Consider the following 20,515-nt stretch of genomic DNA (forward strand, 5'->3'; position numbering starts at 1 on the left):
TTAGGGGTGTGTATGTTTGAGGGTGTGTGTGAGATAAAGGGGCTGGGGATGGTGTGAGGGGGACTGGGTGTGGGCGTGTGAGAGCGAGGCTGGGTGTGTGTGAGAGATGCTGGGTGTGTGTGTTTATGTGTTTGTGGGGGTTCTGAGTGTGAGAGAGAGAGGCTGGGGGAGTGTGTGAGAGAGAAAAAGGGGCGGGGGGTGTCAGGCTACTGGGGGATGGTGTATGTGAGAGAGAGGAGGTGCTGAGGGTGGATGTGTCAGAGACTGTGGAGGGGACTGGAGGTGTGTGTCAGGGACTGGGTGGCTGAGTGTATCAAGGGCAGGGGGTTGTATGGGCTTGGCAGGTATGTGTCAGGGGCTAGGGGTGTGTGTGTGTGTGTGTGTGTGTGTGTGTGTGTGTACTCAGTTCGCTGTAGTACGGGCTATTCTGTGTGTGCGCGCGCGCGTTTAGGCTGCCGCGGCAGTGTCACAGTTGTGGGGCCTCAAGCAGCAGAGACTCTTGCATTTCAGCCGATTTCAGCCTCCACATGAGGACGAGGGTCGTGCCCTCACGGCTTTAAGGGAGAATCTCTGCTTCTGTGGCCCTCGGTGCTGTGTGGCTTGTGGCTGCATCGCCGCAGACTCTCCCTCCACTGTCAGGGTCTCTGTCTTTCCCTTCTGTGTCCAGTAAGGACACTAGTGTTAGGACCTAGAGCCTCCCCTGTAACCCAGGCTGAGCTCCTCATTCCGAGATCCTTTACCTAATCCCGTCTGCCATGGCGCTTCTTCAAATAAAGTTACGTTTAGCTTCTATGGGAAGTTCCCAAACAGTGCCAACTGACATATTTCAACAAACAGACGCTCCTCTGGACGTGCTCACCAGGTTATGCCAAGAAATCTGGAGGAAAACTAACTGCCTGGCCTGTTGGCTGGAAGAGATCTATATTTATTCCTGTTCTAAAAAAAAATGACCTGACAGAGAGGGAATGGTTGAACAATATCACTATTAACACATGCAAGCAAAATCCTGCGGAAGATTATCCAAACAGGACCGAAACAGTACATCAGCAGAGAACTACCAGTAATACAAGCTGGATTTAGAAGTCATGGCACTAGAGAGATGACTGATGATGTCAGATGGATCTTGGCAGAAAGCAAAGAATACCAGAGGAATGTCAGTCTGTGTTTCGCTATGCAAAGACATTTGACTGTGTGCATCACAATAAATTATGGCTAGCCTTAAGAAGAATGGGGACCCCAGCATACCTAATTGTGTTCATGTGAAACCTATATTTGGGCCAGGAAGCAGTCCTCAGAACAGAGCAAGGAAACATTACATGTTTCAAAATCGGGAAAGGAGTGTGTCAGGGATGTGTCCTGTGTCCATTTCTCTGCAGTCTGTGCAGAAAAGAGCATTTGGAATGGTGGGCTTTATGAGGAGGAATGTGGCATCAGCTTTGGAGGAAGACTTCTCAACAGTCTGTGTTACGCAGATAACACAACCCTGCTTGCTGAAACGGAGGAGGGCCTGAAGCGCTTGCTGCAGAAGGTCAAGGACTATAGGTAGTCTTCAGTAAGAATTGAAGCTCAACATCAAGAAGACAAAAGATTCTCAACCACTGAGCCAATTGGAAGCACCACTATGGGTGGAGAAGAGATTGAGGTTGTTAACATTTATAGCTTGTTCGGCTCCACAATCACCATCTTGGCACCAGCAGTCAGGAAATCAGAAGAACTGAACTGGGAAAAGCTGCTGTCGGGGACCTCTGCAGAGTACTGAGAAGCAACGTTGTCAGTCTAGAGACTGAGGTGTGCCTGATTAAGACCATAGTTTTTATAATTCCTTGCTATGCATCAGAGAGCTGGACAGTGACTAAGGATGACAGAAGAATTGATGCTTTTGAGTTGTGGTGCTAGAGAAGAGTATTGAACCTACCATGGACCTCCAAGAAGACAAACAGATTTGCCTTGGAGGCTAAGATTTTGAAGCTCCATTTCACATACTTTGGGCACATAGCCAGGAGGGACTGGTCCTTAGAGAAGGACATCAGGCTTGGAAGGAGAGGAAGACCCCAGATGAGATGGACTGACACAGTAACTGGGGGAGGTGGGATTGGTGTGTTGGAGTCAGATTGCTGATATCAGATTGATCCTGGCTGGAAGCAGAGATGTTAACGTGTGTTTTCTTGATTATGCAGAGGCATTTGACTGTGTGGATCCTAACACATTGTGCTAACATTTGAGAAGCGCGTTCAGCATCCCAGAACACTTAGCTCATATGAAACCTGTGTCTAGACCAAGAGGCTGTTGTGTGAACAGAGCAAGAGAACACTGCGTGGTTGAAGGCTGTGCAGAAGAGCGCTGATGCACTTTTTTCTGAAGACTAAGGTGTACCTGATAGAAATCACAGTCCTTCCAGTTACTGGCTGAGCAGCTCGGAACTGGACCGTGATGAAGGACGAGAGAATGGACGCCTTTGCGGAGTGGTGATGGAGAGGAGGGCTGAGTAGTGTGGACTCCAGAGGAACACATAAAGGTCTTGGAGAAGGTGTGGCCAGGTGCTCCTTGGAAGCAGGGATAGTGAAGCTTTGTCTCACGTTCTTTTTGGGGGGTGTGTACTGTCAAATGGAATCTGACCGCTATAGGAGGAGGTTGCCTGCCTCACATACTTTGGGCATGTTGTTAGTCTAGTCCTTGCGATAGGACATTGTGCTTGACAGGTAGAAGGTAGCCAAGGAGTGGGAGACCCTCAGTGAGACAGACACAGTGACTGTAACTTGAGCTCGAGTGTCAGAGGTGATCAGGCGGGGACAGGTCGTTATCACAAGGTCTACAGGAATTGAGGTCTACTTGACAGCCCTGACAACAGCCTCTGGGAGTTAAGACGTGGATTCATCTTGTGGGGGCACCATGCTGCAGGCGTCTCCCTATCACAGGAGCCCCGCTTCCTGAACCTTGGTTCACTTCCTTCCAGGCACCTTTTCCCACCCTGTGACCTCCTGCTCTCAAGGGGCGTGTTTGAACATGGCCACGTGGGACTAGGAGGCCCTGACAGATGACACTAGTGTTTCTGTGTGTGGTGCTGGTTTCCTCCTTCCTGGGAGCCCAGCCCTGGACTACCTGCTGGACCCTCCCCAGAGGCTATTGTGTTGTCATAGCCCAGAACAGAAGCTCTGGGGTGGGGCAGGCCCTCTGGGGAGTCACTGCCCAGGAGAGCTGCTAGTCAGAGATCCAGCGCAGCTGAGGGCAGACCCTCCAGGAGCTGCCAGGGAGGAGCACGGGGCACAGCGGCGTGGGCACCCAAGAGGGCGCCCTCAAAGGACCGTATGAGGCAGCGTGGAATGATTTTTGACGGGGAACCCACGAAGGACTCTGTGAAAAAACCCCTACAACCTGTCAAGGACCATTAAGGGAAAACTCTTAAAGAGACATTTGAAGGAATTTATGAAGGACCTTGTGGGGGGAACCTGTAAAGGACCCCAGGGGAGACCCATGAAGAGACCTGAGGGGGAACCCTTGAGGAACCTCAGGGGGAGACCCATGGAGAGACCTAAGGGGGATCCCTTGAAGAACCTCAAGGAGAGACATGTGAAGAGACCTAAGGGGGAACCCTTGAAGAGCCTCAGGGGGAGACCCGTGAAGAGATATTTGAGGAAACCTGTGAAAAATTCTGAGGGTGAACTTGTGAAGAACCCTGAGGGAGAATCCATGGTGGATACTGAAATGGTTCCTGTGGAAGACGCAGAAAGAGAATCCAGGACGGACCCGCATGGAGAACCCATGGTGGACCCGCAGGGGGAACCTGTGATGGACCCTCAGGGGGAACCTGTGATGGACCATGAGGGGGAACCCGTGAAGAACCATGAGGAACCTTTGATGGACCCTCAGGGGGAACCTGTGAAGAACCATGAGGGGGAACCCGTGATGGACCATGATGGGGAACCTGTGATGGACCATGAGGGGGAACCTTTGATAGACCCTCAGGGGGGTCCCGTGAAGGACCCTCAGGGGGAACCTGTGATGGACCATGAGGGGGAACCCGTGAAGAACCATGAGGGGGAACCTGTGATGGACCATGAGGGGGAACCCGTGATGGACCATGATGGGGAACCTGTGATGGACCCTCAGGGGGAACCTGTGAACGGTTTTGAGGGAAGGAGACTGCTGAGGGCGCCCTTGAGGAAACCCAAGAGGGACCCCGTGAGAGGACCTGGGCAGGAACCTTCCGTAGATCTCGAGGCGAGCCCCGTGGAGAACCCTGAGGGGCAGCCTGTGAAGCGTGCCAGGACACCCGTGAGGAGACCCTTGAGAGGAAGCATGTCGGATCCTGAGGAGAGAGCTCAGAAGCCTAGGAAGGAGTACATGAAGAGTGCTGAGGGGAAACTCCGGCCCGAGTGTGCGGGAGACGCTGAGGGGGCCCTCAGGAAGGAGCCCCGTGGGGTACCTGGGGAGGATGTCAAGGGGGAACCTTCGAGGAGATTCCTGAGGCGCTCTGCGAGGCACCTTAAAAGGAGCTCCATGCAGAGGCCTTGGAAGGAGCCTGTGAGGAAACCCAAGAAGCAACCCCGGAGGAGCCCCTTGAATGGACCCGTGAAGGACAGGGCAGGGGGAGCCTCGAGGGAGCCCCGTAAGGCATCCAGAAGTGGACCCCCGAAGAAACTTGTGAGGAGACCCTCGAGTGAACCGGAGAAGAAAACCGTGAGGAGATCCTCCAGTGACCCCGTGAAGAGGCCCAGGGACAGACCCCGAAAGGGACCTGCGGTCCTGGAGAGGCCACCCCGGAAGGACTTCCTCAAGGGGCCCTGGAGAGGAATGGCAAAGGGCTCCCGGAGAGTGCGGGGCGCAGGCAGGGCGTGGGGAGCCCTCCGGGATGCCATCAAGGTGGGTGTGAGGGGCTTGAGGCTCCTAAGTTGTGTGTAAAGGCGACGGTTTTCTTTAGGAAGGGTGTCCTGCTCTCGCAAAGCCCACCTCATACACCGTGTGGCTTATTTACAGGGTCGAGGCGACGTCTCAGGCCGCCCTCGTGTATGGTTCAGTCTTAGCCTGTCATGTGTTCAGCCACCACGGTCTACTTCCAGAACATTCCATCACCGAGCCCTTAGCCATCGTCCCTGTCATCTTTTTCCTCCCCCCTCTCCTGGGAGCTCTGAGGGTCTAGTGGTAAGAAACTGCGCTGCCGTCCTAAAGGCATGCAGTTCAAGGTCAGCAGCCATGCTGCAGCCCGAAAGCATGCGGTTCGTTTTTTGGTTTTTTTTTTAATTATTTTGTGTGCGTGTACCGTCAAATCAGATCTGACTGTTACAGGAGGATATTGCGCCTCCTTCTCCGGCAGAGCATCTGGTGGATTCGAACCGTGTTCCTCTGGGATTGCAGTGCAGCTTCTTGCCACTAGGCTACCAGAGCTCCCGAAAGCATGCGGTTCGAATCCGCCAGATCCCCACGGAGAAGGATGGGGTCTCCCCCCAGAGATTAAACCGTCTCAGAACCCGCTGGAGGGTCACTCTCCTCGGTTCCCACTCGGTTCCGTTAACTGCTGACCCCCTCTGTCTCCATGATTTCCTTTCTCCTAAACAGCATCTGACGGCTGTCACGGCACATTTTCGGGGTTTACCTGTTGTGTCTGACGGCTGTCATGACACATTTTCGGGGTTCACCTGTGTCGTGTCTGACGGCTGTTATGGCACATTTTCGGGGTTTCATCTGTTGTGTCTGACGGCTGTCACGGCAAATTTTCGAGATTCACCTGTGTCGTGTCTGACGGCTGTCACAGGGCACATTTTCGAGGTTCACCTGTTGTGTCTGAGGGCTGTCACAGGGCACATTTTCAGGGTTCACCTGTGTCATGTCTGACGGCTGTCACGGCACATTTTCGGGGTTCACCTGTGTGTCTGACGGCTGTCACGGCACATTTTCGGGGTTCACCTTTGACGGCTGTCACGGCACATTTTCGGGGTTCACCTTTGTGTCTGACGGCTGTCACGGCACATTTTCGGGGTTCACCTGTTGTGCCTGATGGCTGTCATGACACATTTTCGGGGTTCACCTGTGTCGTGTTTGACGGCTGTTATGGCACATTTTCGGGGTTTCATCTGTTGTGTCTGACGGCTGTCACGGCAAATTTTCGAGGTTCACCTGTGTCGTGTCCGACGGCTGTCACAGGGCACATTTTCGAGGTTCACCTGTTGTGTCTGAGGGCTGTCACGGAACATTTTCGGGGTTCACCTGTGTCGTGTCTGACGGCTGTCATGGCAAATTTTCGAGGTTCACCTGTGTCGTGTCTGACGGCTGTCACAGGGCACATTTTCGAGGTTCACCTGTTGTGTCTGAGGGCTGTCACGGAACATTTTCGGGGTTCACCTGTTGTGTCTGACGGCTGTCACAGGGCACATTTTCAGGGTTCACCTGTGTCATGCCTGACGGCTGACACGGCATGGTTACAGGGTTCACCCGTTTTTGTGGGGGATGACTGTCCCTGGTGCGGCGGATGGCCTTGGTCGTCTGCGGGTGGAGGCTGGGGTCAGCCTGGGCGGGGAGCAGTGCTGCTGAGTGTGTGATGGTGGGAGGGACAGGGTGACCCACGAGTGGGCATTCCGTGCTTGGAACAAGGTCTTGGGGGGGAGATTGGGTGGTCGTGCCCAGTTCGCCTGCCCTGCCCGGGGCTCAGGGCGCCTCATGGCCTTGGCCTGTCCCCCCAGGAGGTGCGGGAGACGAGGCGGCGGCATGAGCACCAGCTGGTGGAGGTGGACAGCAGCCGGCAGCAGGAGTACGACTTCAAGATGGCGCAGGCCCTGGAGGAGCTGCGCAGCCAGCATGACGAGCAAGTGCGGCTGTACCGGCTGGAGCTGGAGCAGACCTACCAGGCCAAGGTGGGCGCGGCGGGGTCAGGGGTCAGGGCCAAGGTGGGCCCGGCGGGGTCAGGGGTCAGGGCCAAGGTGGGCGCGGCGGGGGTCAGGGGTCAGGGCCAAGGTGGGCCCAGTGGGTGGAGTATCAGGGGTCAGGCCAAGGAGAGGATAGCGGGTGGGCGTCAGAGGTCACATCTGTACCGGCTGGAGCTGGAGCAGACCTACCAGGCCAAGGTGGGCAGGGGGTGTCAGGTCAGGACAGAGACAAGCCAGCAGGTACGTAGTTGCTGGTGCTGGAGCAAACCCGCAGGCCCACGTGGGCCCACGTGATGGGGGCCTCACGTCCTCACCCATACGACGCCCCCCTGACCACATCTTGCCCCCACAGCTGGAGAATGCCAAGCTGAGCTCTGATCAGAATGACAAGGCGGCCAGCGCGGCCCGAGAGGAGCTGAAGGAGGCCCGAGTGCGGGTTGAGTCCCTCAGCTACCAGCTGTCCGGCCTCCAGAAGCAGGTGAGTGAGCCCCCTCCCCGTCAGGGCATCAGGGGCAGTGGGAAGCGCCAGGCAGGTGGCCTGCCCTCTGGGCCTTGTCTGGTTTCCTGGACGGTCCTGCTGGCTGACTGCTGACCGTCCCTCCCAGGCCAGCGCAGCCGAGGACCGGATCCGGGAGCTGGAAGAGACGATGGCTGGGGAACGGGACAGGTTCCGGAAGATGCTGGATGCCAAGGAGCGGGAGATGACAGAGATGCGCGACGTGATGCAGCAACAGCTAGCCGAGTACCAGGAGCTGCTGGACGTGAAGCTGGCCCTGGACATGGAGATCAACGCCTACCGCAAGCTGCTGGAGGGGGAGGAGGAGAGGTGAGGGGCGGGGCCGCGGCGAGGGGCGGGGCCGCGGCGAGGGGCGGGGCCTGCAGCACCCTTCATTTAGGCCGGTTGGGACAGAATATAGAAAATTGGGAAGGTATAAATAATGTTAAGTCAAGCATGTGCTGCATGGTTTTTCTACAGAACTTGCGTTAGTGATATAAAACTCAGATTTTTCAGTTTACATGTTAAGGAAGTCCCATTTTTTGCAAAATTGGAAACTAGAGTTATCAGCGTCCTTTAAAATGATCTCAGTAGGCGAGCTCTGGTGGCCCAGCAGCAAGAAGCTGCACTGCAGTCTCAAAGGTGAGAGGTTCGAATCCACCAGATGCTCTGCTGGAGAGGGAGGGACAATCTCCTCCTGTACCAGTCAGATCACATTTGATGGTACACACACAAAAAATAAAAAAAATTTAAAAAAACCCACTCATGTTTATTGCTGTGCTGTGTGCAACAGCAAAGAGATTAAAGCAACATGTGCCCATCAAAAGTATTTTCAAATCCTTTATTAGGACTTTATTTATGTGTTTATGAAATAAATATATTTGGATGAAATTTAAAAAAATTTTAAAAACGCACAAACCCCCCCCTTTTTTTTTTTTAACAAAACCCTTTTATTAAAAAAAGATACTAGATACCTACGTGTGTGCATAACTCTAGAATGACGTAGACTGTGTTTACATTCATTTCTTATTGAACCGGAAGGTGCATTCTGAGATGACAGGCTATTTGGTTCCTTCAGGTGTTGCTCTGGCCGTGGAATGCGGACGGGGTAGGGCCAGGTGGGAAGACCGTGAGCAGAGATGCTGGAAGAACTGATGTCACCTTCTCCCCTTAGGCTGAAGCTGTCCCCCAGCCCATCCTCACGTGTGACCATCTCCCGGGCCACCTCCAGCAGCGGTGGGCAACGGCTTCCACCTCTGGACAGGCAGAGAGCAGCCCGACCGTCCCAGGTTCCGCTGAGGCCCGGGCCACCTCCAGCAGCGGTGGGCAACGGCTTCCACCTCTGGACAGGCAGAGAGCAGCCCGACCGTCCCAGGTTCCGCTGAGGCCCGGGCCACCTCCAGCAGCAGCGGCAGCGGCAGCGGCGTGCCCACCGCGGGGCGCCCAGGCCGCAGCAAGCGGAAGCGGCTGGAGGTGGAGGAGGCGTTGGGCTCAGGCTCTGGGAGCATTGGCATCGGCTCGGGCTCCAGCAGTGCCAGCAGCTTCCAGCTGTCCCAGCAGGCATCTGCCTCAGGCAGCATCAGCATTGAGGAGATCGACTTGGAGGGCAAGTTCGTGCGGCTCAAGAACAGCTCCAGCAAGGTCAGGCTGGGCAGACGTGGACTCTCCAGGGGCCCAGGGAGGAGGTGGCTGCCTGGGGGCCGGGCTGAAGGGTAGACATGGACCCCCAAGAAGCAGATTTCCAGAGAGGAGGTGGCTGCCTGGGGGCCGGGGCTTTGGAGAGGGGCCGGCCGCCTGGGAGTCAGGCCTTTAGGGAGGGGCCAGCCGCCTGGGAGTCAGGCTCCAGGGTGGACTTAGACCCCCACGTGTCAGGTTTCCAGAGAGGAGGTGGCTGCTGGGGGTGGGGTGGGTCAGGACGTAGGGTGGACGTGGACTCCCAAGGGGAGGGGCCGGCCGCCAGGGGGCCAGGCTTCCGGGGAGGGGGCGGCCACCTGGGGCTAGGCGTCCAGCACTGGATTCCTGGAAGCCCCTCTTACTGGTGCCTTCTTCCTCAGGACCAGTCTCTGGGTAACTGGAGGATCAAGAGGCAGATGGCAGACGGAGAAGAAATTGCTTATAAGTTTACACCCAAGTATGTCCTGCGGGCTGGACAGACAGTCACGGTAGGTGACGGCCTGATTGGAGGGGAACTGTGGGAGCTGGAATGCTAGCTGGGCAGGGGCGAGTGACACTGGTGCCAGCTGCACAGGTGACGGGGAGAGTGGTGGGCGGGTCGGCAGTGAGATGGAAACTCAGCTGTGAGCTGTCGTGGAGCCACTTGTGAACCCCAACTGCTGCATTGGCCGCTCCGAGTGTCTCCTGTCCTAAAGAGGAAAGTGAGGCGTGGTGATGTGCCAAAGCACTGGTGGGCTGCGTGGGGCTGGCAGTCACAGTGTGGGCACCGGAGCCCTTCTCCACTATGAACCTGTCGGTGTCTTCAAGGTGCCACAGGTCCCTCCGGTGTGGAAGGGCTTTGTGGCTGGGGCCACTGACACTTTCCTATGTCCTCAGGTGTGGGCGGCAGGGGCAGGTGTGGCCCACAGCCCACCCTCCACACTCGTGTGGAAGAGCCAGAGCAGCTGGGGCTCGGGCGAGCGCTTCCGGACCGCCCTGGTCAATGCCGATGGAGAGGTGGGTTCTCTGGGTGTGGTGCCGGCTGGGCACTGGGGCTGGCCGGGTCCTACCCTGCCCCAGAACTCCTCCTGCTTGGGCAGTGCTAGGAGGGAGGGTGTCTGTCAGCACCCGTGTCTCCTCAGGAGGTGGCCATGCGAGCCGTGACACAGTCATCAGTCGTCCGGGAGACCGAGAACGGGGAGGAGGAGGAGGAAGAGGAGGAGGAGGCTGAGTTTGGCGAGGAGGACTTGTTCCACCAGCAGGTAGTTGCGACACCCTCCCCACCAGCCAGAGGGGCACACGGGATGGGGGGCCCACGAGATAGGAGGGCCCACGATAGAAGGGCATGCAGGCCATGTGCGCGGCACAGGGGGGCCTGTGAGCTAGAGGGACCTGTGGGATAGAGAGAGGGGCGTGAGATGGAGAGGCATGCCAGATAGAGGAGCGCACTGGGTAGAGGTGTGTGAGATGGAGAGTCCGTGATAGAAGGCGCATGAGGGGGATGTGTGCATGGAGATGGGTACAGGGATGCACGGGGTAGAAGGGCCTGCAAGGTGGAGGGAGGAGAGAGGGGCGTGCAGCACGTCGGGGGGTACAATAGAAGGGCATACACACCATGTATGTGCACACACCACCCGGCACATGTCACATACTCTGGACAGAGGGCCCCTGGACATTGAGGCGTGCGTGGTGAAAGGCTGTGCATGCCTCGTGCCCAGGATAGAGGGCTTTGTGGCACAGATGGGTGCGTGACAGAAGGGCGCGTGCACTGTGCGCACCACACACCTGCGACAGCTGGAGTACATGGCCACGTGCGTCCAGGGCGGCCGTGTACCCATCTGCACGGGTGTGCGCACACAGAAGCCCACGCTTGGCCTCCTGCACAGTCATTTGCACAAATGCACACACCCCCTGTAGACACGTACTGCTCACCTCCACCCTGGACTGCACACTCTGCCCTGGCCCTTCAGCCCGGCTCGCCTGTGCTGGGACTGGGTCAGTGGGAGTTGTCGCCTGACCCTGGGTTGGGGACCTGAACAGCTGTGGCACCAATACAGCCGTGAGGGGACTCTTTGAGTCACCTGTCACCTCATCTACCTTAAGAGATGGGGTTTTAGATATCGCACTGAAACCGTCATGGCTTTGTTAAGGGAATCGTGGTAAGACTCTTGTTTCTACTGGCGTAGAAAGTGAGTTCAAGGAGCAGACACAGAAGGTTCTGGAAAGCTTTTGCACTGTGGTTCCCCACAGCCCTGGAGGCTCCCTCTAACCATGTCACTGCTTTTCCAGGGGGACCCGAGGACCACCTCGCGCGGCTGCCGTGTGATGTGAACGAAGTACCAGCCTCCCGGCCGCTTTCCCAGCGCTTCCGAGGCTGTTTTTATACCGTCGGCTTTCTTTAGTGCTCGACACGTTTCTATAGAATTTTTAAGCAACTGCCAGGACACTGGGGGTGGGTCTTCCCTGTAAATCTGGAGTCTGTGGGGTCCTAGGACCCTTCCCCTCAAAACATTTGTCTGAGACACACTGTTGACCCCATTCACCATCTGGCTGAATTTTTAAGGCCCAGGACTGGGGACCTGCCGGCTAAAGGGATTTGGGCTTGGAGCCAGGAGGGTCTGGCTGGGGACCCAGGAGGAGATGGGGACAGACATGACCCATGTCTTGAGGTGGAATTCACTAGTTTTCTTGTTTTGTTTTTAAGCTTTTACCAGAAAACCAAATTCAGGACTCTGCTCTGGTGTGGCCAGACAGACAGGTTGCCGGTCTGTGGGTGTGGGCTGCTGTGAGTCAGATGCAGAAGCAGCCTAGATTGGCGAGGTTCACCGGATGGGTGCTTCCCACCTAGCCGGACCTTCAGGGCTGGGGGAGAGGGCCGTGCCTGGCACGTTGAGGCCCTGGCATATCAAGGTGCCATCAGGGCAGAGGGCTGCCCCTCGTGTGACCCACAGGCGTCACAGAAGTGGTAGGTGTCAGACCGTCTAAGTCTTGGGTCACCCGAGAGTGCAGGCTGGACAGGCCATCCTGATGACCCCAAGGTGTAGAACAAGTGGCCACAAGCATGCAGCCAGCTCTGATAACATGTGCAGAACGTACGTGGGGCTGGCGCACACCCAGACGTTCCTCTCCTGCCCACTGTCCACATAGTGAGATGATTCTGATAGATGTGCTCGCATCATGGCCTCTAGTTTGAGGTCTGCAGACACTCCACACCAGCTGCCCGGCTCCCCTTCGCTTTTCATTGTCTTCCCTCCCACTCAGATACACAGAAGTTATTTTTTTAATGGATATTTATTTTTTTACATTGGTCAGTTCACATATCCCTGGGATCCCACATCAAGGACAAGCTGATGGCCCTCCAATGGGGCATTGTCATGGGGGCTCTTGTCTTGTGGGCCCCAAATAGTGGACAACCTTTAGAAAGTGCAGCTAATTTTAGATGCTACACTGAGCCATGCTGTCGGAGGCATGCGCCCTCAGGGGTGATGGGGGTGCTTGCAAACCACTGCTTGCCCTTGGTGTCCAGGTGCACCTCTCCCCCTGCTTCTGCAGTGCACCCCCTAGCACTGCCTGCCTTGAGGATTGCAGGTGGTAGGGAGGGACCCCAGGCTGGCTATTGGGGAAGGTGTCATCAGGCCCTTGACCTGGAAGAATAGGTATGGGTCTCCCTCCACTTCTGGGTAAAGGCCATAGGGGACCGGAGCTGCCCTGATTTTCTTGTCACCCTGGCCTGGTGGAGGTTCTGGACAGGGGGCTCCTGGTGGTTCAACGACGTGTGTGTCCTGGGCTGCATGCAGCTGGTTGCTGAAAACTGGGATCTGGGGTTTGCTCCCAGCATGTCCAGATGCCATGTGCTGTCCCCACCCCCAGGCTTGAGGCTGTACTGTCCTTAAGCTGGCTCTGATGTTCACAAGCTGAGGTGGTCCGGGTGCTGAGGGTGGCCAGCCAGTGGTGACCAGCAGTCATTGGAAGACATCTGTATGTGAACTCACAGCTGAATCAGGCTTGTCATGTTGGCTGTGGCTTGAGGAGCAGTCTTGTTCTCAAATTCACTTCACTTGAAGGCACTTGTAACCCCTCACGACTGTGAGTGCGGCCCCCTGAAATGCTGAGACCAAGAGGCAGTTGGGGGGACCCCTCGGAGGAGCAGGATGGCTGGCTTGATCGGCTTCAGGATGACTTGTCTCGCGTTTGCTACCCCACTCCTCACTGGCAGCTGTTTGCGTCTGTTACATAACCGAGCGGGGAGCCGGGCCCCCGGCTCGGATTTGAAGGTGAAGCATGCCAAATGTGTGGTCCTTTGTTCTGCTCTTACCGCCTCCCACCGATTTGTACTATACATTTTATGACTGGAAATTTTTGTACAACACTCCAATAAACATTTTGATTTTAAGTTCTGATTCAGAGTGTATTTGAGCGCAGGGCTGCTGGAGTTGGAGCCCCCTGACTAGGTGGCACCTAAGAACCAGCCCCCCAATTTTCTCCCAGAGGAGGACAGACAGATGGCTTAATCCCGCGCTGCCTGGCTGTTCCCACCGCCCGCTTTCTGAGCACAAAACTTTTGCCTGTTGACAGGCGCCTCGGAGCTGTGCTGCCTGCTTTGTGTCACGTGCAGCCCGACATTGGCTTAGTAACAGCCACACTGCGCAGGCGCAGCGAAGGGACGGGGAGAGGTCGTGTGGGGTACGTTCTTGGGCGGGGGTGAGGTGGACGCGCACGGCCCTGTGGGTGTTGTAGTCCTGCCTGATCTCGGTACTTTGTGACTCCATTTCCCGTGGTGCCGTGCGGGACCGGTTTCCGGGGCAAGTACGGGTCGGCGCACGCGGCCGCGGTCCGGTTGACTTTGCGGAGCCATGGACGGCAGCTTCGGCTCAGATTTTGGGAATTCGGGGGGCGGGAAGCTGGACCCAGGGCTCATCATGGAGCAGGTGAAGGTGCAGATTGCCGTGGCCAACGCCCAGGAGCTGCTGCAGGTAGGTGACAGGGCCAAGGGACCGGTGAGGGGTGAGGGTCCCCCAGTGGTGGGTTGCGCCTGAGCGCAGAGTGTCTCCGCAGAGAATGACGGACAAATGCTTCCGGAAGTGCATCGGGAAGCCCGGGGGCTCCCTGGACAATTCAGAACAGGTGAGGGTTGAGGGGTGGACCGAGGGGCCCTGGGACCCAGGGGAGGGAGCCTGCCGCGGGGGACGGGCAGGGCGGTGGGCATGCGCTCTCGGCACCCCGTGGCCACCGGGGTCGGGAGGCGCGTCCCACCGCAGGCCCCTTCCCCTTCCAGAAATGTATCGCCATGTGTATGGATCGCTACATGGACGCCTGGAACACCGTGTCCCGCGCCTACAACTCACGGCTGCAGCGGGAGCGAGCCAACATGTGATCGGCAGCAGCTCCAAACCCCGCGTCCTGTTCAGTGACTTGCAGGGAGGCCGGGGGCGCCGCGCCACTGCCGCGAGTGCAGCCGCTGTTTTGGGGACCCCTGTGTCTTCTCAATCGCTGGCAGCCCAGGGGAGGTCTGTGGCCTCTCCTGGGTGTGGCCCCTCGACCTTGTTTGGACCTTGGGGCAGGGGCCAGACAGGTCTTACCTAAGCCCACCAGAGTCAGGACTTCTTGATGCTGTGAAATAAATTTGCTGAGCGAGGACTCCTTCTTTTTCTCCTTGGGTCTCTTGGGGGACTGTGCTGGTCTACCTGGGCCCTGGGGTGACCTAAAGACTTGGTCAACAGGAGGCTGGGGCCACTGCGCCGCCTCTCAATACGAGTGAATTAATTTTATTCCAGCTTAGAGGATGTAGTGTTAAGTCATGTATCCCCCATTTATCCCCTTTGCCATCTTTGCTCCAAGGAGCACTTTGCACTTTTTTCCAAGATATATCTGCTCTTTTGGCAGTCCATGGGGTATTCAGTACTCTTCTCCAACATCACAGTTCTGTCATCCTTATTCATTGTCCACCTCTCACATGCACAGCAAGTGACTGGGAAGACCATAGCTTGAACCAGGTGCACCTTACTCTTTAAGCTGACATCATTGCTCTCCTGACTTTGGAACGCTCCCTTGCCCTTCCTGTCTCCTCACCATCCTCCCACCTCCGTCCTAAATGGGAGTTGACGCAAGTGTCCAACCAGCAAATTGGGGTCAGCAGGCTGTTTATTGCCACAAAATTTACACAGCCATGCCCTCTGCCCAGCACGCCCTCCCCAGCAGACCAGGTGACATCCCCTGCGTCCCCCTCAGGTCTCTTCTCCAAGAGTGCAGTCAGTCCTGAATGTTCTGGGTGATCCAGCCTCTCACAGCCGACACCCGAGTGTAGACACCCGGGAAGTGTGGTCGCCCACAGCCATAGCCCCAGCTGGTGACCCCTGTTAGCACCCACCGGCCCGAGGACTCCCTGCAAGCCAGGGGACCCCCAGCGTCGCCCTAGGGAGAGAGGAAAGAGGGCTCAGGGCCAGCTCCCCCCCCCCCAGCCTCTACCGCCCCAGTCCTCATCGGCCCTGGTGAATGCCTACTCCAATCTGCCTCACTCTTACTATCTGGGAAATGGTTCCTTCAGTGGACACGCAAAGCTGTGCGCGGTGGAAAGGTGTCCTGCGTGCCTGCTGGGGGCGGGGGGCAGTGGCGCCTAGCGCGCTCTTCCCGGCGGGCACCTGGCCCTCGTGCCCCGTGTCCCGAGCGGAGCGGCACGTACCGAGCAGCTGTCCACGCCTCCCTGCGGGAAGCCGGCGCAGAGCATGCGGCTGCTGATCTGTACCGGGTAGAAGCGGCGGCAGGTCTGCTCGCTCAGGAGCCGCACGGCCGCCTTCTGCAGCTGCCGCGCCATCGCGCCTGCCGGTGGGCGACAAGCCGGGTGGGCCGCGGGGCTCCCTGGGGGTGGGGGGCACCTGGCCGCAGGAAGGTCTAGGCTGCGGACCCTGCGCCCCCTCCCGTCCCTCCCTCCCTCGGGGTGAGGGTCACCTGGCCGGCCCCGGCCCCGCCTACCTCCCTCGCGCACGGAGCCCCAGCCTGTGATGACACAGCGCGCGCTGGCGGGCGGCCGGGGCGCGGAATCGGGCAGGCAGATGGGCCGCACCAGGCGGCTGCGGCGCACGGGCACCGCCAGCTCCAGCAGCGCCACGTCGTAGTCGAGCGTGTAGAGGTTGTAGAAGGGGTGTTTGTAGATGCGCGCCACGCGCTCCAGCTGCCCGTCTGCGCCGCTCAGGAACGGGGTGCCCAGGAAGGCTGCCCACTGCTTGGGGTCCCCGTAGCTGCGGGGGCGGGCGGAGGCTTTGCACCCTGGGGGCGCGCTGGACCCAGCTTCCAACCCCCTTCCCTCGGACCCTAAGACACTGGGAACTGCGACTGAGAGTGGCCTGCATCTCCATGGGTGGGCACCCTGAGCCCGGCCTCCCTCCTCCCAGGTCCCTGGTCAGACCCACCCCCACTGAGCGCCCAGCCAGTAAGGGGCCCTGGGTGGGGGCTGAGCCATGACTCCCCACTTGGGACCCTGGGGGCTGGAGGACATACTGAGCCATCCTACAGCCCCAGGTGTCACCCCTGCGCCTGGTCCGAGCTGGGAGGGGGTGCGACCCTGTGTTTCGTGGGGGCTGTGAAACTGGACTCCGCCCCCCCAGCCCAGCGTGGTGCCTGCAAGAAGCGGTCTGGAGAGGGGGAGCTGGTGACCGGAGGGCGACACTCACACGTCGAAGCAGTGCGCCGCCGACAGCAGCCACCTCTCCGCCACCAGGACGGCGCCACAGCGGTGCTCCCGGCGCCGCAGCCACAGGCTCACCTGCCACGGCCACTCCCCGCGGCCCGCCGCGCTGCCGCCCACGATCCTGGTCAGCGCTGCCGCCGGCGCCAGGCCACAGTCTGCAGGGAGCCGCTTGGTCGGCCGGCGCAGCCCCCTCTGGGCAGCACCCACCCCCTCCCACGCACTGCGCCCCCCGCGCGGGAGTGGGGTCCCGAGCGCTGCCTCTCTATCCTTGCTGCCTCCTCCACGCAGCCCCGTCCCCCGCCCCCAATTTGTACGTCCTCCCTCCACGCAGCCCCCTAATCGGTTCAGGCTCTTCCCTGCGCAGTCCCCCACTATGTAGCCCCCTCCCACAATCTCCCTCTGCGAACTCCACCCGGACCCTGCACAACCCTCTCGTGCAGTGCCCTCCCTCCCCCTCCCAGCGTAACTCCTCCCAGCCTTCCACCACAGGTAGCCCCACACCACCCCAGTTGGGGTGTGGGCGGGAGATGGAATCGGGTCTGGGAACAAGGTCTGGCTGCCTTAATGCCTCTTTGTCCCCAGAACTCTGGGAGGCAGCGGGGATGCTGTCCCCTGCCCCCCCCCCCCCCCCCCCCTCCTAGGTACCTGCCTTCCCGCTGGGCCCTCCTGACCTGCCCTGTAGCTGCCTTCTGTCCTGGTAGCTCTTTGGGGAAGCGGTATTCCTCCGGTGACCCCTCCCCAAATGTGGTGCCCTCAGAGCCCAACAACGGAAGGCAGTTCAGAAAGGGCTGCAGGGACCACTGTTAATTCAGGGGGTGACCAGAGAGCCATCTGATGACCCCCCCCCTCGCTATTCCTGTACAGTCAGCAAGGACAGAGGCTGGCACCCGACAAAGATGAATCATGTACCCCCACAATGATGATGTTATGTGCAGACAAGTCACCTGTGACTCACAGAGACCCTGTGTACCACAGCCCTAAACTCTGCTTCATCCTGTGCCAATCACACTGTCTCCGACACACCTACCCCCTTACCCCAGTCACTGAATCACTCCATCTCATCTAGAATCTTCCCCTCCTGTGCTGTTCCTCCACCCTCCCAAGCATGACACCCCTCTCCAAGGACTGGTCCCTCCTTACAACATGTCCAAAGTATTTCAGATGAAGCCTCAGAATCCTTGTCTCCAAGGAGCAGCCTGGTTTAACCTGCTCCAGGACAAACCTGTGTTGTAAATCCCCACCAAATAGCTCTGCAGAAGGATGAGGCAGCCTCCTATTGATATTTACTTGGTCAGAAACCCAGTGGAGGGTCACTATGCCTCTGACTGGGCCAGGCTGTGGTGAGTAGTACTCAACTGCTGACAGGTTGGTGCTTTGAACCCACCCTGGGACCTCTCTGAACAAAAGACCTGGTGAACCACTTAGGAGGCCTTCCAGCCCCTCTGTCACCTGAGGTCCTGTAAGCTGCAGATGACCGCCAGGACACCCAGCAACCACACACAGTGTCTTCACAGATTCCCTTTGTTGTGCTAATGTGTGTGCTTGGTGCTGCAGTTCAGCTGGGAGCTGGAACTGACCATAGCTGGGCCTCTGGCAGAGGGAGTAAATCACGCAGAAGGAGACTGCCTATCCTTCTCCATGGGGCAGCTGGTGGATTCAAACTGTGTGCCTCTGCGATGACAGTGCAGCTCCATACCGCTAGGCCACCAGAGCTTCCTGCCCGAGGGGCGTTCTCTGATCCCTCTGAGCTGTCAGGAGCAGCATGGATGTGGAGATCGAGAAGCAGGAACAGGGTGAGGGACCACAGGTGGCATGTGGAGACTTCCAGGGAACACGGGGGGATGCAGACTTTCCCTGGGGCCCCACAGTGCGCCCTCCCTTGGGCCACACACACACACACACACACACACACACACACACACACACGATCTGGATGCCAGGTTGTGGGAGCATGTATGTTTGTTAGGGCCGCCCTCTCGTGGTGTTTCTGATATGACAGTTCTAGGGGACTAAGCAAGGAGGTTCAGGGGCCTCAGAGGCCTGGCCTCAGGAGAGACGGAAGGGGTACCTCCAGGTCTTCCCCAGCCCAGGACCCTACCTGGCCCTCATGTTCCTAGGATGCAGTAGACATGAACTTCCTGACTGCCATCTTGCCCGTCCGAAGACCAAGTGACTAGAGAACCGGTGAGAATCTGATAGAAACTAGAATCTGTCTCCCTGGAATATTCTACTCCACCTAGAACCCATCCTCTCTTCATAGGGGTTTTGGACCCCAGGTTAAGAATTCCCCAGCTGAATCTTGATCAAAAGGGGGTGACATAAGGAAAAGAATTGAGATATTTCCTGGCGTCCAGATTTTCAGGAGTCATGGAGGTGGACTGAGCTCCTGAAACTATTGCTTTGAGCTACCCTTTAAATCTTAAATCACAAATATCCCCTGAAGTCTTTTCTTACTTGAACAATTTAGATTAACTAATAAAGCATGTAACTTTAAATGTGTAACATTGTGCTTCTTGTTAGAATTATCTCTGGGGTCAGATTGACAATAGCATTTCCAAGGATTAGATGGGAAATTTAGGGGCCATGGGTTTAAGTTCTCAAGGAGGAACAACTTGGAAAATGAGAAGTGGTGGTCACACAAAAGGAAGGCGTCAGACCTGTCACTGAATTATAGCAGAACCTGCTGTCAGTGAGTGATCTGCTGTGTGTATTCTCAAAAACAACAGTCATGGATACATTTCTAAGAAGAAAGAACACCCATGGGGTAGCTACAGAAAATATTAACAATCAAACTAGAAGGAGAAAGCAAGGGGTGTAAGCCATGGAAACTGAGGGCTCCACAGTCCACAGGATACAGTATCCTTCCCACAGACTTCTTATGGCTACAAAGTATCAAAACAACTACCTCCTCTGGGGAGGATTGTTTCAAACTCCCTGAAAGGCTCCCTCACTAGATCCCACAGACCTGCAGTGGGAGGCTAGCAGTTTGAATGAATGAACTTCTCCCTTGTGGAGGGTGGGAGGTATATGGGTGTGTGTGTGAGTGAGGGAGTTCTAGAAAGCGCAGACCTTTAACAACCAAAAAGCTGATGGGTCTAGTTTACCTAGATGCATGTCACAAGAAAGGTCTGACCATCTGCCCCAATGATCACACCTGTGACTACCTCTTGGGCCTGGTTCGGCCACTGCGACACACACAGGTCTTCGTGTGGTCTGGGTTTCTTTTCCTAGTGGAGTTGGACCACAAAACCCACCTCATGCCAAGTGCAGCCTTCAGATCCAGAAAGGAGTTTCTGGACCCCCCCCAGGCCACAGCAATCCTGACCACTGCCACATCCTTTTCTCTTAGCTGGGCTTTGCTTCAGCATTTGAAACCTGGTTTAATTGAAACTCCTTCTGCTACTGTTACCATTACTGTTGTTCAGAGCCCCTGAATTGACCCCCAATGCATGCCAAGCTCCTGTCCATGTAGGACAGAGCTAACATGGGCCCTGCAGGCCTTTCTTTCTCGTCTCTGTCTGGAAGCTCAGTTGAAGCTGTTCTGCGTCCCAGCGACACAGCAGCTCCCATCGACAGGCAGGTGGGTGATGCCTGCACAAGGGGTTCCCTGGCCAGGAACCAAGCCCTGTGTGAGTTTGATCACACAGGTGTCCCTCCCAAGCCCACAACAGGAGCCTGTGTGTCACTGTCCCACAGACGACCATGATCATCGACACATCCTGAAGGAAGTGCGGAGGGGCGGGGGGAGCCTTACAGGCAAGAATGGTGAGAACTTGGGGCACGTCTCTGGGCCTGTTAGGAGGGCCCAGTGTGGGAAGCCAAATA

At 57.2% G+C, this 20,515-nt stretch overlaps 3 protein-coding genes across 3 annotated transcripts in view; 2 read left to right on the plus strand and 1 right to left on the minus strand.

The window, feature by feature from the left end:
- The window catches only part of LMNB2 (lamin B2), a 22,928-nt gene extending 11,591 nt beyond the window's left edge, over positions 1-11,337 (plus strand). Inside the window, exons 5-13 of the mRNA XM_006897917.1 lie at positions 6,675-6,845; positions 7,210-7,335; positions 7,463-7,683; positions 8,528-8,593; positions 8,775-8,994; positions 9,408-9,515; positions 9,904-10,023; positions 10,149-10,268; positions 11,296-11,337. Of these exons, the coding sequence (XP_006897979.1) occupies positions 6,675-6,845; positions 7,210-7,335; positions 7,463-7,683; positions 8,528-8,593; positions 8,775-8,994; positions 9,408-9,515; positions 9,904-10,023; positions 10,149-10,268; positions 11,296-11,337 (1,194 nt within the window). The remainder of the gene's footprint in view (positions 1-6,674; positions 6,846-7,209; positions 7,336-7,462; positions 7,684-8,527; positions 8,594-8,774; positions 8,995-9,407; positions 9,516-9,903; positions 10,024-10,148; positions 10,269-11,295) is intronic.
- A 2,522-nt stretch (positions 11,338-13,859) lies between these two features.
- Positions 13,860-14,380, plus strand: TIMM13 (translocase of inner mitochondrial membrane 13 homolog (yeast)). The gene is made up of 3 exons (XM_006897918.1): positions 13,860-13,979; positions 14,062-14,130; positions 14,282-14,380. Exons 1-3 carry the CDS (start codon positions 13,860-13,862, stop codon positions 14,378-14,380), a joined length of 288 nt encoding a protein of 95 aa, XP_006897980.1.
- Positions 14,381-15,255: 875 nt separating this feature from the next.
- The window catches only part of TMPRSS9 (transmembrane protease, serine 9), a 51,265-nt gene continuing 46,005 nt past the window's right edge, over positions 15,256-20,515 (minus strand). The window contains exons 14-17 of the mRNA XM_006897919.1: positions 16,674-16,845; positions 15,976-16,241; positions 15,686-15,822; positions 15,256-15,417 (exon numbers count right to left, since the gene is read on the minus strand). Coding sequence (XP_006897981.1) covers positions 15,256-15,417; positions 15,686-15,822; positions 15,976-16,241; positions 16,674-16,845 — 737 coding nt within the window. The remainder of the gene's footprint in view (positions 15,418-15,685; positions 15,823-15,975; positions 16,242-16,673; positions 16,846-20,515) is intronic.

This window comes from Elephantulus edwardii, unplaced genomic scaffold, assembly GCF_000299155.1.
Source record: "Elephantulus edwardii isolate Elephantulus edwardi_28Jun2011 unplaced genomic scaffold, EleEdw1.0 scaffold00217, whole genome shotgun sequence".
NCBI lineage: Eukaryota > Metazoa > Chordata > Mammalia > Macroscelidea > Macroscelididae > Elephantulus > Elephantulus edwardii.